Below are 17,267 nucleotides of genomic sequence, written 5' to 3' on the forward strand. Positions count from 1 at the left end.
GTACACCGTAGGAATCCGGGTTAGAATAGGTCCTCAGTACCCCTTGCTTGTCGTCAAAGGAGACTAAATGGGGTGGTCCTTCTGATGAGAACGAAAAACCGAGGCCTGCGTTATAACAGGTGTGGCACGGTAACGATCCTTCCCTGCACAATGGCCGTAAGCGCTGAACATAGGCCTATATGTTGCAGTCCTTCACCGGCAATTGTGACGTCTCCATACCAGTGAGAAAGTGGGACATTAAACAATATACAATAACTGAATGTCGTAAAGTGATTGAATTTTGCAATTACCACTCCCAAATTTTTCATATTTGGAGTTAGCCCCTTTAATGTGTAAAAGTTAGCCGTCGATTGTAGAAGTAAGCCTCTTCGTAAAACTCCTTTACGAAGAAGCTTACTTTTACAATCAATGGCTGACTTTTACAATTTAAAGGGATCAACTCCAACTACAGAAATTGGGCTGTAATAAATATAGAGACTGCTTCAGTAAAAGACCAAAACCGACAATTATGTTTAAAAAATAGAGTATTGTAAACTCTTTAGCAACCCTTATACACCGCCGCGGTGGCTTAGAGGTTAAATTGTTCGCGTTAAAACGGAAGGCCGGGGTTCGAATCCCGGCCGCGACAAACCCAAGAGTTAAAACAGAAACTGACAATTCCAGGTGTGAATGTCACGGGTCCTCGCAAATCACCATACAAATGGATGTTCCGTATCACAGTAGGTGAGGTACGCTAAAGAACCCATACTACTCAATGGCTGTAAGCGCCGAGCAAAGGCCCAAATCGTAAGCCCCTCACCGGTCTTGGTGACGTCTCCATATGAGTGAACAATTCTCAAAGACGTATTATTATTTCTACATTTGTTCCACACTTTCGCAATGAAACTGAACTACTCGTTTTGACTTTTAATTAACATTTATCGATGTTCAAATACAATTTTGTTAACTGCGAATGACAAGCTCAGTAATACATAAAGGGACCCGGATAATTGCCATAAAAATAAAGTGGTTTTAAGCTGCTTTACTCTGTGTAATGAATGTGCCACGCTTAATGTAAGCAGATGAATCAAGCTATCATGACATTTTTAAATAATGTGTCATCAGTCCTGAAAATTGAAAAAGTTATTTATATATTACATCCCACCCACATATACATGCCTTTGAACGGCAGCTCTATATTAGACCAAAACGCTACGGGGTAGGCGTGCCGAGATATATTTCGTCATAGTTCATCCTAATTGTAAAAACAATTTCCTCACTCCACCCAAGTGTAAAAGGCGTACCTGGCTACAGACAGGGAACATATTGTTAGAAAGTTAGTGCTCTAGCGCTTGTAATGGAAGCTTGCACTGTATGCTTCCTAGGAGGCTGCGAAAGTTTTAGATTAATGTAAGGTCTGCCGGGGTGATAATCTACATTGATTATTGTAAATCGCTTTGAGCAGCATACACTGGAAAAGGCGCTATATAAAACCAATCATTATTATTATTATTATTATTATTATTTGAATTGGCATTGTGAGTCTTAAGAAAGAGAAAATAGAAACAACCCATAGCCTAGAGATGACAGATAACAAATGTTACATCATAGACGACAGACGGACGGAAACCATACAAATTTGAATCAGATAGACAAATGTTCAGCTTAAGTGAGCTAAAATATAAAAAGCATTCAAAATAGAACAAGATATAAATTAAGGTTGCTAAACTATACGAGCATGTGTGGTACTTTTACTTGGAAATAAAGAGGATGTTTCAAGGGAAAGATTAAGGTTGAGTTAAGAAAAAAGAAGTTGCACCCACCAAAGGTCAGTATGAAATACATGATGAGCGACACACAGAGCAGCAGAGATTAGTATGACAATGAAATATACCGATAGTGAATAATCAATTTTATTTCGTTATTTAAAAAAATAAAAACAAAACAAAGAAACAACACTTTATAAAAAACTGTTCTTTCATCCACTTCCTGAAACCCCGCAACGAATGATACTATATATGGGTCATAAAACTTCCTTCTTCGTAATGCCCTAAATGCTCGCACAACTGATGTCCTTACAAAGCTAGAAAGGAAGAGAAAAACTTCATTCGTGAATCATAATTTCATTAAAATGGAGGCTCTGTGAAGTGATATCATGATCATCTTTCGACATCTACTGGTCTTGGAATTGTATTTATGTAAGTTGCAAATTGAAGATATAAAAGATTCGAAAATGAAATTGTGTGTTTTCTGTTGATGAGTAATTTGTTTTTGTTCTTTTGTAGATGCGGGGGTACTGATAAAATCTTTGCTAACTTCAAAAATTGACGAGAATTATACTGTGTATGACGAGTAAGTCCCTAGTATGATGTTAACATGTTATGTTTGAAGACAACAGACACTTGTTAATACATAATTAAATCAAACTGCTGAGAATATATTTAGATATTGATTTTAATTTCCCTGTGTTGTGTATTTACAGAGTCACAAGTTTTGACACCACGCTCAAAATCCTGGACGAGATACGTGATAAACCATGTCTTCCCTGTTTTAAAAAAATAAATAACTGGAAAGGACTTCATTCATTTTCACAGTATTCCACATCAGGTGCTTATAAATTTTATGATAGTTTGAATTTGCAAGATTTAAATCAGTGTATCGTGGCATGCATTATATACACAGAAGTGGAGATGGGGTATTTGTTCAATGTATCGTGGCATGCATTATATACACAAAAGTGGAGATGGGGTATTTGTTCAGTGTATCGTGGCATGCATGCATTATGTACACAGAAGTGGAGATGGGGTATTTGTTCAGTGTATCGTGGCATGCATACAGTGATCAGAATTATAGTATTGTAATTTCTTTGAGTTCTTTAATATAATGAAACATGTATCCATGGAATTGACGACAGGTGACCCCCATCAAATATCACATTTGTACGTAATCAGTTTAGATAGACAATTGGCGATAGTTGCGTAAAACAATTTTCTTGTACATGTAGCTTCAATACAAATGAACGTATGTAATGGAATTTATTCTCACATTTTTTCAATGTACTCGGAATCAATGGAGACCATTTACACAGAGTTATGTAGAGAGGAGTAAATTGAATATCACAGGAGATTTTCGAGCCCCTTATTATTATCATCATTTTTAAAGGAATTCTATATTTGTATTTACTAGAAACAAACAGAATAGTGTGTCGATTTTGGAGAAGCGGATCTGTTTACTGATTATTTTTTTTAGAATAGGTGTGTCTATAATGGCACAGGGGATCTATCTATTGATTTATTTTCCCTTTTATGTAGACGATCAGGAAATATGCAGACAGATCAAATGTAGTTTTCAAGGAAGATGTCTAAGGTTTAAAGACGACGGTTGCTATTCATGGGCAATCACGGTCATCTTAGAAAAGAAGAAGTACGTACTCTTTTCGAAGACCGATGCATCTTCAGATAAGAACACCAACTTGAATATCACTTGTTACGACACAGGAACAGCACGTAAGTTTGTATTGTAAATTACACAATTAAAAACATCTCCCTGAGTTAATTACGTTTGTTCAATACACATAACAGTGTAATTATAAACCACGTTATAGTCCACTCCACTTACATTGAAGTCGCTTATATTGAACTATCTCTTATATTGAAGTCACTTATATTGAAGTTATTTATATTGAACTATCTGTTATATTGAAGTTATTTATATTGAACTATCTGTTATATTGAAGTTATTTATATTGAACTATCTGTTATATTGAAGTCACTTATATTGAACTATCTGTTATATTGAAGTCGCTTATATTGAAGTTATTTATATTGAACTATCTGTTATATTGAAGTCGCTTATATTGAACTGTGTTATCTTTCTCCGATCCTTGGTGAGGGAACACAAAATACATAACGAGTTGGATGATAATCATATTCAACTATATATCATGGGAGATTGTTTTTTTTTACATTGATGTCGCTTATACTGAGCTATCTATTATATTGAAGTTATTTATATTGAACTATCTGTTTTATTATATGATTGAATAATTCCTAGCTCTCTCATTGGCTGAGATCCAACAAGGTAGAAATCATGCTACGTTATGTTTACCTGCACGTGATCTTCCAGGCGAACATAAGGAATTATTTTTTCCACATAGGACCAAAAATAGGTCGTTGAAACTTACAATTAAAGCAAAGAACAACCTTGAAGGGTTTTGTAATTATTTAATCATATAATAAAACAATTATTGCTGTTTTTGAGGTCAATACGATGAGGTCATCGAAAGTCCGCATTTCAGCATTAAAACTGATACCAGAAAAACGTTCTAGTCTATGTATATAGCTAGATCCAAATTGCGCTATTCCCAACATGTTTTATGAATGAAAATTATAATATTTGACATTTTGTAATGTTTCATATATATTATATAGTTAACTATATATAGAGACCTCTCACTTCTGCCGGCACGGGTTCGAATCCCGCTCGCGCCGGTAAGTGAGAAAGTTTCCCAGTTTACTTTCGGAAGGTCGGTGGTCTCTTCCCAGGTACATTGTATCTGGGTTCTCTCTTCAAACAATAAAATTTGGGCGTCACCATATAACTGAAAAATTGTTGAGTGTGGCAGAAAACACCAAAAACAAAAAAATATATAAGGCATGATTACTTGTCAAGTAAATAATACTTGCTAGCTAATTGGTTTGGTCAATTCGATCGTCCCTAACACATGTAATCATACTAGGTAATGGAGCGTAAATGTGTTACATGATAATTGAGGATGTCTGCCAGTACCATTAAGTAATTATGAAAATAATTAATGATACCGTTGCCCAGATCTTGCCACGGGAAGGCTTCCTCACCAAGAGCCAAAAAGTTTGAAGAAATTTTTTTAAATCCAAAAGTAATAACATTTTAAAGAAGAAATAACTTTAAAACCGAAGGTTAATAAAATTTTGAAGTAGAAAAAGTTTAAATCCAAAAGTAATATTTAATAAATTGATATAATGCTGTTCTGAGAAAGAAAAAAAAATTACTGTTACTAAAAACTAATGTTAACTTTAACAACATGAGTTTAAATAATTTTATGATTTTGAATGAGAAAGAAAGGGAACTTGATTATTTTTAAAACGTCAAACCAAAGAAAAAAGGAAATTAAACCCCTCAAAATAGATAATGCAAACATGTAAAAACAAAAATCAATTTTAATTATATCTTTATATCATTATTTTTTTTTAAATTATCATATTGAAACGAAATTGAAGTCACTGTAATTTTATAAATTTTGAAAAGGAAAGCAAAGAGAATTTGTAATATAATGTTGTAAAGCGTAATAAAAATGAAAGAAACACCTAAAACAATATACACAGAATAATTTTGTCACTTTAAAAAAGAAAGAAGGGAATTTTCGTCAATGTTATACAGCGTGAAACTTACGAAATAAAAGAAACTAAACCTCCCAAAATAGATAACGCAACCCAAAATATATACAAAAAATAATTTTGTAATTTTTGAAAAGGAACAAGTTCATAATAATGTTTTAATATGTGAAACTACTGAAAAGGCTTCAGCTCACAATATTGCAATAAGAAATAATAAATGTGGAATCGATTCCAAGCTTCATTATCTTTCCAAATCTACGAAACACATAATATGAAATGATTAGTAAATGCAATGATTAACAATGCTAAACTGTACGCACATACATAAAATACTGTACAAACACATAGAATACTGTACACACACACATAGAATAGTGTACAAACATATAATACTGTACACACACATAGAATACTGTACACACATACAGAATAGTGTACATACATAGAATAATGTATACACATGGAATACTGTACACACATAGAATACTGTACACACATAGAATACTGTACACACATATAATACTCTACACACACATAGAATACTCTACACAGGTGGGATACTGTACACACACATAGAATAGTGTACACACATATAATACTGTACACACACACACAGAATAGTGTACACACACATACAATACTGTACACACACAAAGAATAATGTACACACATACAATACTGTACATACACAGAATATTGTACATACACACAGAATACTGTACACACACATACAATACTGTACACACACATATAATAATGTACACATATATAATACTGTACATACACATATAATACTCTACACACATACAATACTGTACACACACACACAGAATACTGTACACACACATAGAATACTGTACATACACATAGAATACTGTACATACACATAGAATACTGTACATACACATAGAATACTGTACACACATAGAATACTGTACACACATATAGAATACTGTACACACATATATAGAAGACTGTACACACATAGAATACTGTACACATATAGAGTACTGTACACACATAGAATAATGTACACATATAGAATACTGTACACACACATATAATACTGTACAAACACTGAATACTGTACATACTTATAGAATAATGTACACACATAGATAACTGTACACACATATAATACTGTACATACATATAATATTGTACACACATATGGAATACTGTACACACACATAGAATATTGTACACACACATATAATACTGTACACACATAGAATACTGTACATACACATAGAATACTGTACATACATATAATAATGTACACACATACAATACTGTACACATATAGAATACTGTACACACATAGAATACTATACATACACATAGAATACTGTACACATATAGAATACTGTACACACATAGAATACTGTACATACACAGAATACTGTACACACACATAGAAAACTGTACACACATAAAATACTGTACACACATATAATACTGTACACACATAGAATACTGTACACACACAAAATACTGAACACACATAGAATACTGTACACACATAGAATACTGTACATACACATAGAATACTGTACATACACACAGAGTACTGTACATACACAAAATACTGTACACACATATAATACTGTACACACACAGAATACTGTACACACATATAATACTGTACACACACAGATTACTGTACACACATAGAATACTGTACATACACAGAATACTGTACACACATATAATACTGTACACACATATAGAATACTGTACACACACATAGAATACTGTACACACACATAGAATACTGTATACACATATAATACTGTACACACATAGAATACTGTACATACACATAGAATATTGTACATACACATACAATACTGTACATACACATAGAATACTGTACACACATAGAATACTGTACATACACAGAATACTGTACACACATATAATACTGTACACACATATAGAATACTGTACACACACATAGAATACTGTACACACACATAGAATACTGTATACACATATAATACCGTACACACATAGAATACTGTACATACTCATAGAATACTGTACATACACAGAATATTGTACAAACATAGAATACCGTACATACACATATAATACTGTACATACACATAGAATACTGTACATACACATAGAATACTGTACACACATAGAATACTGTACACACATAGAATGCTGTACACACATATTAAACACTGTACAAACACATAGAATATTGTACACACATATATAATAGTGTACACACATAGAATACTGTACATACACATAGAATACTGTACATACACACAATATTGTACAAACATAGAATACTGTACATACACATAGAATACTGTACATACACATAGAATACTGTACATACACATAGAATACAGTACACACATAGAATACTCTACATACATATAGAATACTGTACACACATAGAATACTCTACATACACATAGAATACTGTACACAAATAGAATACTGTACACACATAGAATACTGTACACACATATCGAATACTGTACACAAACATAGAATATTGTACACACATATATAATACTGTACACACATATAATACTGTACATACACATAGAATAATATACATACACAGAATACTGTACATACACACAGAATACTGTACACACATATAATACTATACACACACACAGAATACTGTACACACATAGAATACTGTGTACACACATATAATACTGTACACACATAGAATACTGTACACACACAGAATACTGTACATACACAGATTACTGTACACACATAGAATACTGTACATGCACAGAATACTGTACATACACACATATATTACTGGACATACATACGATACTGTACATACACAGAATACTGTACACACATAGAATACAATACATATACATAGACTACTATACACACATAGAATACTGTACATACACAGAATACTGTACATACACAGAATATTGTGTACATATAGAATACTGTACATACACACAAAATACTGTACACACATACAATTCTGTACACACATATAATACTGTACACACATAGAATACTGTACATACACAGAATACTGTACACACATAGAATACTGTACATACACAGAATACTGTACACACATAGAATACTGTACACACACAGATTACTGTACACACATAGAATACTGTATATATACACAATACTGTACACACATATAATACTGTACCCACACATATAATACTGTACACACACATAGAATACTGTACACACACATATAATACTGTACACACACACAGAATACTGTACACACACATAGAATACTGTACACACACATAAAATACTGTTAACACACAGAATACTGTACACACAGATTACTGTACACACATAGAATACTGTACATACACAGAATACTGTACACACATATAGAATACTGTACACACATATAGAATAAAGTACACACACATAGAATACTGTACATACACATATAGAATACTGTACAGACATGGAATACTGTACAAACACATATAATATTGTACACACATATATAATACTGTACACACCCATAGAATAATGTACAAACACATAGAATACTGTACATACACACATAGAATACTGTACACACATAGAATACTGTACACACATAGAATACTGTACACACACATAGAATACTGTACACACACATAGAATACTGTACACATATAGAATACTGTACACACAAACAATACGGTACACATATAGAATACTGTACATACACATAGAATACTGTACACACACATAGAATACTGTACACACACATAAAATACTGTTAACACACAGAATGCTGTACACACAGATTACTGTACACACATAGAATACTGTACATACACAGAATACTGTACACACATATAGAATACTGTACACACACATAGAATAATGTACACACACATAGAATACTGTACATACACGTATATAATCCTGTACACACATAGAATACTGTACACACATAGAATACTGTACACACACATAGAATACTGTACACACATAGAATACTGTACACACATACAATACTGTACACACACATAGAATACTGTACACACATAGAATACTGTACATACATAGAATACTGTACATACACACAGAATACTGTACATACATAAAATACTGTACACACACAGAGAATACTGTACACACATAGAATACTGTATACAAACATATAATACTGTATACACATAGAATACTGTACACACACAGAATACTGTACATACACAGAATACTGTACACACATAGAATACTGTACACACATAGAATATTGTACATACACATAGAATACTGTACATACACACAGAGTACTGTACATACACAGAATACTGTACACACATACAATAATGTACACACACAGAATACTGTACACACATAGAATACTGTACACACACAGATTACTGTACACACATAGAATACTGTACACACACAGATTACTGTACACACATAGAATACTGTACACACACATAAAATACTGTTAACACACAGAATACTGTACACACACAGATTACTGTACACACATAGAATACTGTACATACACAGAATACTGTACACACATAGAATTCTGTATACACACATAAAATACTGTACACATACATATAATACTGTATACACACATAGAATACTGTACACACATAGAATAATGTACACACATAGAATACTGTACACACATTTAATAATGTACATACACATATAGAATACTGTACACACAAATAGAATACTGTACACACATATAGAATACTGTACATACACAGAATACTGTACACACATAGAATACTGTACACACACAGATTACTGTACACACATAGAATACTGTATATATACACAATACTGTACACACATATAATACTGTACCCACACATATAATACTGTACACACACATAGAATACTGTACACACACATATAATACTGTACACACACACAGAATACTGTACACACACATAGAATACTGTACACACACATAAAATACTGTTAACACACAGAATACTGTACACACAGATTACTGTACACACATAGAATACTGTACATACACAGAATACTGTACACACATATAGAATACTGTACACACATATAGAATAAAGTACACACACATAGAATACTGTACATACACATATAGAATACTGTACAGACATGGAATACTGTACAAACACATATAATATTGTACACACATATATAATACTGTACACACCCATAGAATAATGTACAAACACATAGAATACTGTACATACACACATAGAATACTGTACACACATAGAATACTGTACACACATATAATACTGTACACACACATAGAATACTGTACACACACATAGAATACTGTACACATATAGAATACTGTACACACAAACAATACGGTACACATATAGAATACTGTACATACACATAGAATACTGTACACACACATAGAATACTGTACACACACATAAAATACTGTTAACACACAGAATACTGTACACACAGATTACTGTACACACATAGAATACTGTACATACACAGAATACTGTACACACATATAGAATACTGTACACACACATAGAATAATGTACACACACATAGAATACTGTACATACACGTATATAATCCTGTACACACATAGAATACTGTACACACATAGAATACTGTACACACACATAGAATACTGTACACACATAGAATACTGTACACACATACAATACTGTACACACACATAGAATACTGTACACACATAGAATACTGTACATACATAGAATACTGTACATACACACAGAATACTGTACATACATAAAATACTGTACACACACAGAGAATACTGTACACACATAGAATACTGTATACAAACATATAATACTGTATACACATAGAATACTGTACACACACAGAATACTGTACATACACAGAATACTGTACACACATAGAATACTGTACACACATAGAATATTGTACATACACATAGAATACTGTACATACACACAGAGTACTGTACATACACAGAATACTGTACACACATACAATAATGTACACACACAGAATACTGTACACACATAGAATACTGTACACACACAGATTACTGTACACACATAGAATACTGTACACACACAGATTACTGTACACACATAGAATACTGTACACACACATAAAATACTGTTAACACACAGAATACTGTACACACACAGATTACTGTACACACATAGAATACTGTACATACACAGAATACTGTACACACATAGAATTCTGTACACACACATAAAATACTGTACACATACATATAATACTGTATACACACATAGAATACTGTACACACATAGAATAATGTACACACATAGAATACTGTACACACATTTAATAATGTACATACACATATAGAATACTGTACACACAAATAGAATACTGTACACACATATAGAATACTGTACACACACATAGAATACTGTATACACATATAATACTGTACAAACATATAATACTGTACATACAGATAGAAAACTGTACATACACAGAATATTGTACACACATAGAATACTGTACATACACATAGAACACTGTACATACACATAGAATACTGTACACACATAGAATACTGTACACACATAGAATGCTGTACACACATATACAACACTGTACACACACATAGAATATTGTACCCACACATATAATACTGTACACACATATAATACTGTACATACACATAGAATACTGTACACACATATAATACTGTACACACATAGAATACTGTACATATACATAGAATACTGTATACACATATAGAATACTGTACACACACATAGAATACTGTATACACATATAATATTGTACAAACATAGAATACTGTACATACACATAGGATACTCTACATACACAGAATATTGTACAAACATAGAATACTGTACATACACATAGAATACTGTACACACATAGAATACTGTACACACATAGAATACTGTACACACATATGGAATACTGTACACACACATAGAATATTGTACACACACATATAATACTGTACATACATATAATACTGTACATACACATAGAATAATATACATACACAGAGTACTGTACATACATACAGAATACTGTACACACATATAATACTGTATACACATAGAATACTGTACACACACAGAATACTGTACATACACAGAATACTGTACACACATAGAATAATGTACATACACAGAATACTGTACATACACAGAATAATGTACATACATAGAATAATGTACATACACAGAATACTGTACATACACACATAGAATACCGGACATAAATACAATACTGTACATACACAGAATACTGTACACATATAGAATACTATACATACACATAGAATACTGTACACACATAGAATACTGTACACACATAGAATACTATACATACACAGAATATTGTACAAACATAGAATACTGTACACACATAGAATGCTGTACATACACACAGAATACTGTACACACATAAAATTCTGTAGACACATATAATACTGTACACACATAGAATACTGTACACACATAGAATAATGTACATACACAGAATACTGTACATACACACATAGAATACCGGACATAAATACAATACTGTACATACACAGAATACTGTACACATATAGAATACTATACATACACATAGAATACTGTACACACATAGAATACTGTACACACATAGAATACTATACATACACAGAATATTGTACAAACATAGAATACTGTACACACATAGAATGCTGTACATACACACAGAATACTGTACACACATAAAATTCTGTAGACACATATAATACTGTACACACATAGAATACTGTACATACACAGAATACTGTACATACACAGAATATTGTACAAACATAGAATGCTGTACATACACACAGAATACTGTACACACATAAAATTCTGTAGACACATATAATACTGTACACACATAGAATACTGTACATACACAGAATACTGTACACACATAGAATACTGTACACACACAAAGAATACTGTACACACACAGAGAATACTGTACACACACAGAATACTGTACACACAGAGAATACTGTACACACAGAGAATACTGTACACACATACAATACTGTACATACATACAATACTGTACACACATATAATACTGTACACACACATAGAATACTGTACACACACATAGAATACTGTATACACACATAGAATACTGTACACACATAGAATTCTGTACACACATAAAATACTGTACACACACATATAATACTGTACACAAACATAAAATACTGTACACACACATATAATACTGTACACACACATAGCATACTGTACACAATTAGAATACTGTACACACATAGAATACTGTACACATATAGAATACTGTACACACACATAGAATACTGTGCAAACACTGAATACTGTACATACACACAGAATAATGTACACACATAGAATACTATACACACATATAATAATGTACATACACATATAGAATACTGTACACACACATAGAATGCTGTACACAAATATAAAATACTGTACACACACATAGAATACTGTATACACATATAATGCTGTACAAACATATAATACTGTACATACAGATAGATTACTCTACATACACACATAGAATACTGTACATACACACAGAATACTGTACACATATACAATACTGTACATACACAGAATACTGTACACACATAGAATACTGTACATACACATAGAATACTGTACACACATAAAATACTGTACATACACAGAATACTGTACATACACAGAATACTGCACACACACACAGAATACTGTACACACATAGAATACTGTACACACATAGAATACTGTACATACACAGAATACTGTACACACATAGAATACTGTACACACACATATAATACTGTACACACACAGAATACTGTACACACATAGAATAATGTACACACATAGAATACTGTACATACACATAGAATACTGTACATACACACAGAGTACTCTACATACACAGAATACTGTACACACACATATAATACTGTATACACACAGAATACTGTACACACATATAATACTGTACACACACAGATTACTTTACACACATAGAATACTGTACATACACAGAATACTGTACACACATATAATACTGTACACACACATAGAATACTGTACACACACATAAAATACTGTACACACACATAGAATACTCTACACACACATGAAATACTGTACACACACATAATACTGTACACAGACAGATTACTGTACATACATACAATACTGTACACACATAGAATACTGTACACACACATAGAATACTGTACACACACAGAAAATACTGTACACACACAGAATACTGTACACACAGAGAATACTGTACACACATACAATACTGTACATACACACAATACTGTACACACATATAATACTGTACACACACATAGAATACTGTACACACACATAGAATACTGTATACACACATAGAATACTGTACATACACAGAATACTGTACACACATAGAATACTGTACACACATAGAATTCTGTACACACACATAAAATACTGTACACACACATATAATACTGTACACACACATAGAATACTGTACACATATAGAATACTGTACACACATAGAATACTGTACACATATAGAATACTGTACACACACATAGAATACTGTGCAAACACTGAATACTGTACATACACACAGAATAATGTACACACATAGAATACTATACACACATATAATAATGTACATACACATATAGAATATTGTACACACACATAGAATGCTGTATACAAATATAAAATACTGTACACACACATAGAATACTGTATACACATATAATACTGTACAAACATATAATACTGTACATACAGATAGATTACTGTACATACACACATAGAATACTGTACATACACACAGAATACTGTACACATATACAATACTGTACATACACAGAATACTGTACACATATAGAATACTGTACATACACATAGAATACTGTACACACATAGAATACTGTACATACACAGAATACTGTACATACACAGAATACTGCACACACACACAGAATACTGTACACACATAGAATACTGTACACACATAGAATACTGTACATACACAGAATACTGTACACACATAGAATACTGTACACACACATATAATACTGTACACACACAGAATACTGTACACACATAGAATAATGTACACACATAGAATACTGTACATACACATAGAATACTGTACATACACACAGAGTACTCTACATACACAGAATACTGTACACACACATATAATACTGTATACACACAGAATACTGTACACACATATAATACTGTACACACACAGATTACTGTACACACATAGAATACTGTACATACACAGAATACTGTACACACATATAATACTGTACACACACATAGAATACTGTAAACACACATAAAATACTGTACACACACATAGAATACTCTACACATACATGAAATACTGTACACACACATAATACTGTACACAGACAGATTACTGTACATACACAGAATACTGTACACACATAGAATACTGTACACACACATAGAATACTGTACACACACATAGAATACTGTACACACACATAGAATACTGTACAAACTCATAGAATACTACACACACACACACACACACACACACACACTCACACACACACACAGGATACTGTACACACACAGAGAATACTGTACACACTCAGAATACTGTACATACATATAATACTGTACACACATACAATACTGTACACACATATAATACTTTACACACATAGAATACTGTACACACACATAGAATACTGTACACACATTGAATACTGTACACACATAGAATACTGTACATACACACAGAATACTGTACACACATAGGATACTGTACACACATAGGATATTGTACATACACACAAAATACTGTACACACATAGGATATTGTACATACACACAGAATACTGTACACACATAGGATACTGTACACTCAGAGGATACTGTATACACACAGGATACTGTACACACACACACAGGATACTGTACACACATAGAATGCTGTACATACACATAGAATACTGTACACACATATAATATTGAACATACACAGAGGATACTGTACACACATAGGATACTGTACACACATAGAATACTGTAAATACACATAGGATACTGTACACACATAGATATTGTACATACACACAAAATACTGTACACACATAGGATACTGTACACACATAGAATACTGTACATACACATAGGATACTGTACACACATAGGATATTGTACATACACACAGAATACTGTACACACATAGGATACTGTACACACATAGAATACTGTACATACACACAGAATACTGTACATATACACAGAATACTGTACACACATAGGATATTGCACATGCGCGCAGAATACTTTTCACACATATAGGATAATGTACACACATAGAATACTGTAGACACATAGAATACTGTACACACATAGGATACTGTACACACATTACTGTACAAACATACGATATAGTACATACACACAGAATACTGTACACACATAGGATACTGTACACACATTACTGTACAAACATACGATATTGTACACACACAGAATACTGTACACACATAGGATACTGTACACACATTACTGTACATGCTTAGGATATTGTACACACATGTAGAATTATGTACACACATATAAGATCATGTACACGCATTACTGTCCACACGCATAGGATACTGTACACACATTACTGTACGCACATAGAATACTGTACACATGCGCAGAATACTGTCCACACGCATGGGATACTGTACACACAATACTGTACACACATAGAATACTGTACACATGCGCAGAATACTGTACATACGCATAGGATACTGTACACACATTACTGTACACACATACATTACTGTACATACATTACTGTACATACATTACTATACATACATTACTGTACATACATATACTACTGCACGCACATAGACTACATACAAATACGCTAGTGCATAGAAGAATA

The 17,267-nt window shown here is 32.6% G+C and overlaps 1 protein-coding gene across 3 annotated transcripts in view; it reads left to right on the top strand.

The window, feature by feature from the left end:
* Positions 1-1,625: 1,625 nt before the first annotated feature.
* The window catches only part of LOC125653953 (trigger factor-like), a 28,184-nt gene continuing 12,542 nt past the window's right edge, over positions 1,626-17,267 (top strand). For all 3 annotated transcript variants that reach the window (XM_056145529.1, XM_056145530.1, XM_056145531.1), the window contains exons 1-4: positions 1,626-2,177; positions 2,265-2,331; positions 2,462-2,586; positions 3,291-3,485. In XM_056145529.1, coding sequence (XP_056001504.1) covers positions 2,135-2,177; positions 2,265-2,331; positions 2,462-2,586; positions 3,291-3,485 — 430 coding nt within the window. In that variant the 5' untranslated portion in view covers positions 1,626-2,134. The remainder of the gene's footprint in view (positions 2,178-2,264; positions 2,332-2,461; positions 2,587-3,290; positions 3,486-17,267) is intronic.

The sequence above is a fragment of the Ostrea edulis genome, chromosome 7 (genome assembly GCF_947568905.1).
Source record: "Ostrea edulis chromosome 7, xbOstEdul1.1, whole genome shotgun sequence".
NCBI classification, from domain to species: Eukaryota; Metazoa; Mollusca; class Bivalvia; order Ostreida; family Ostreidae; genus Ostrea; species Ostrea edulis.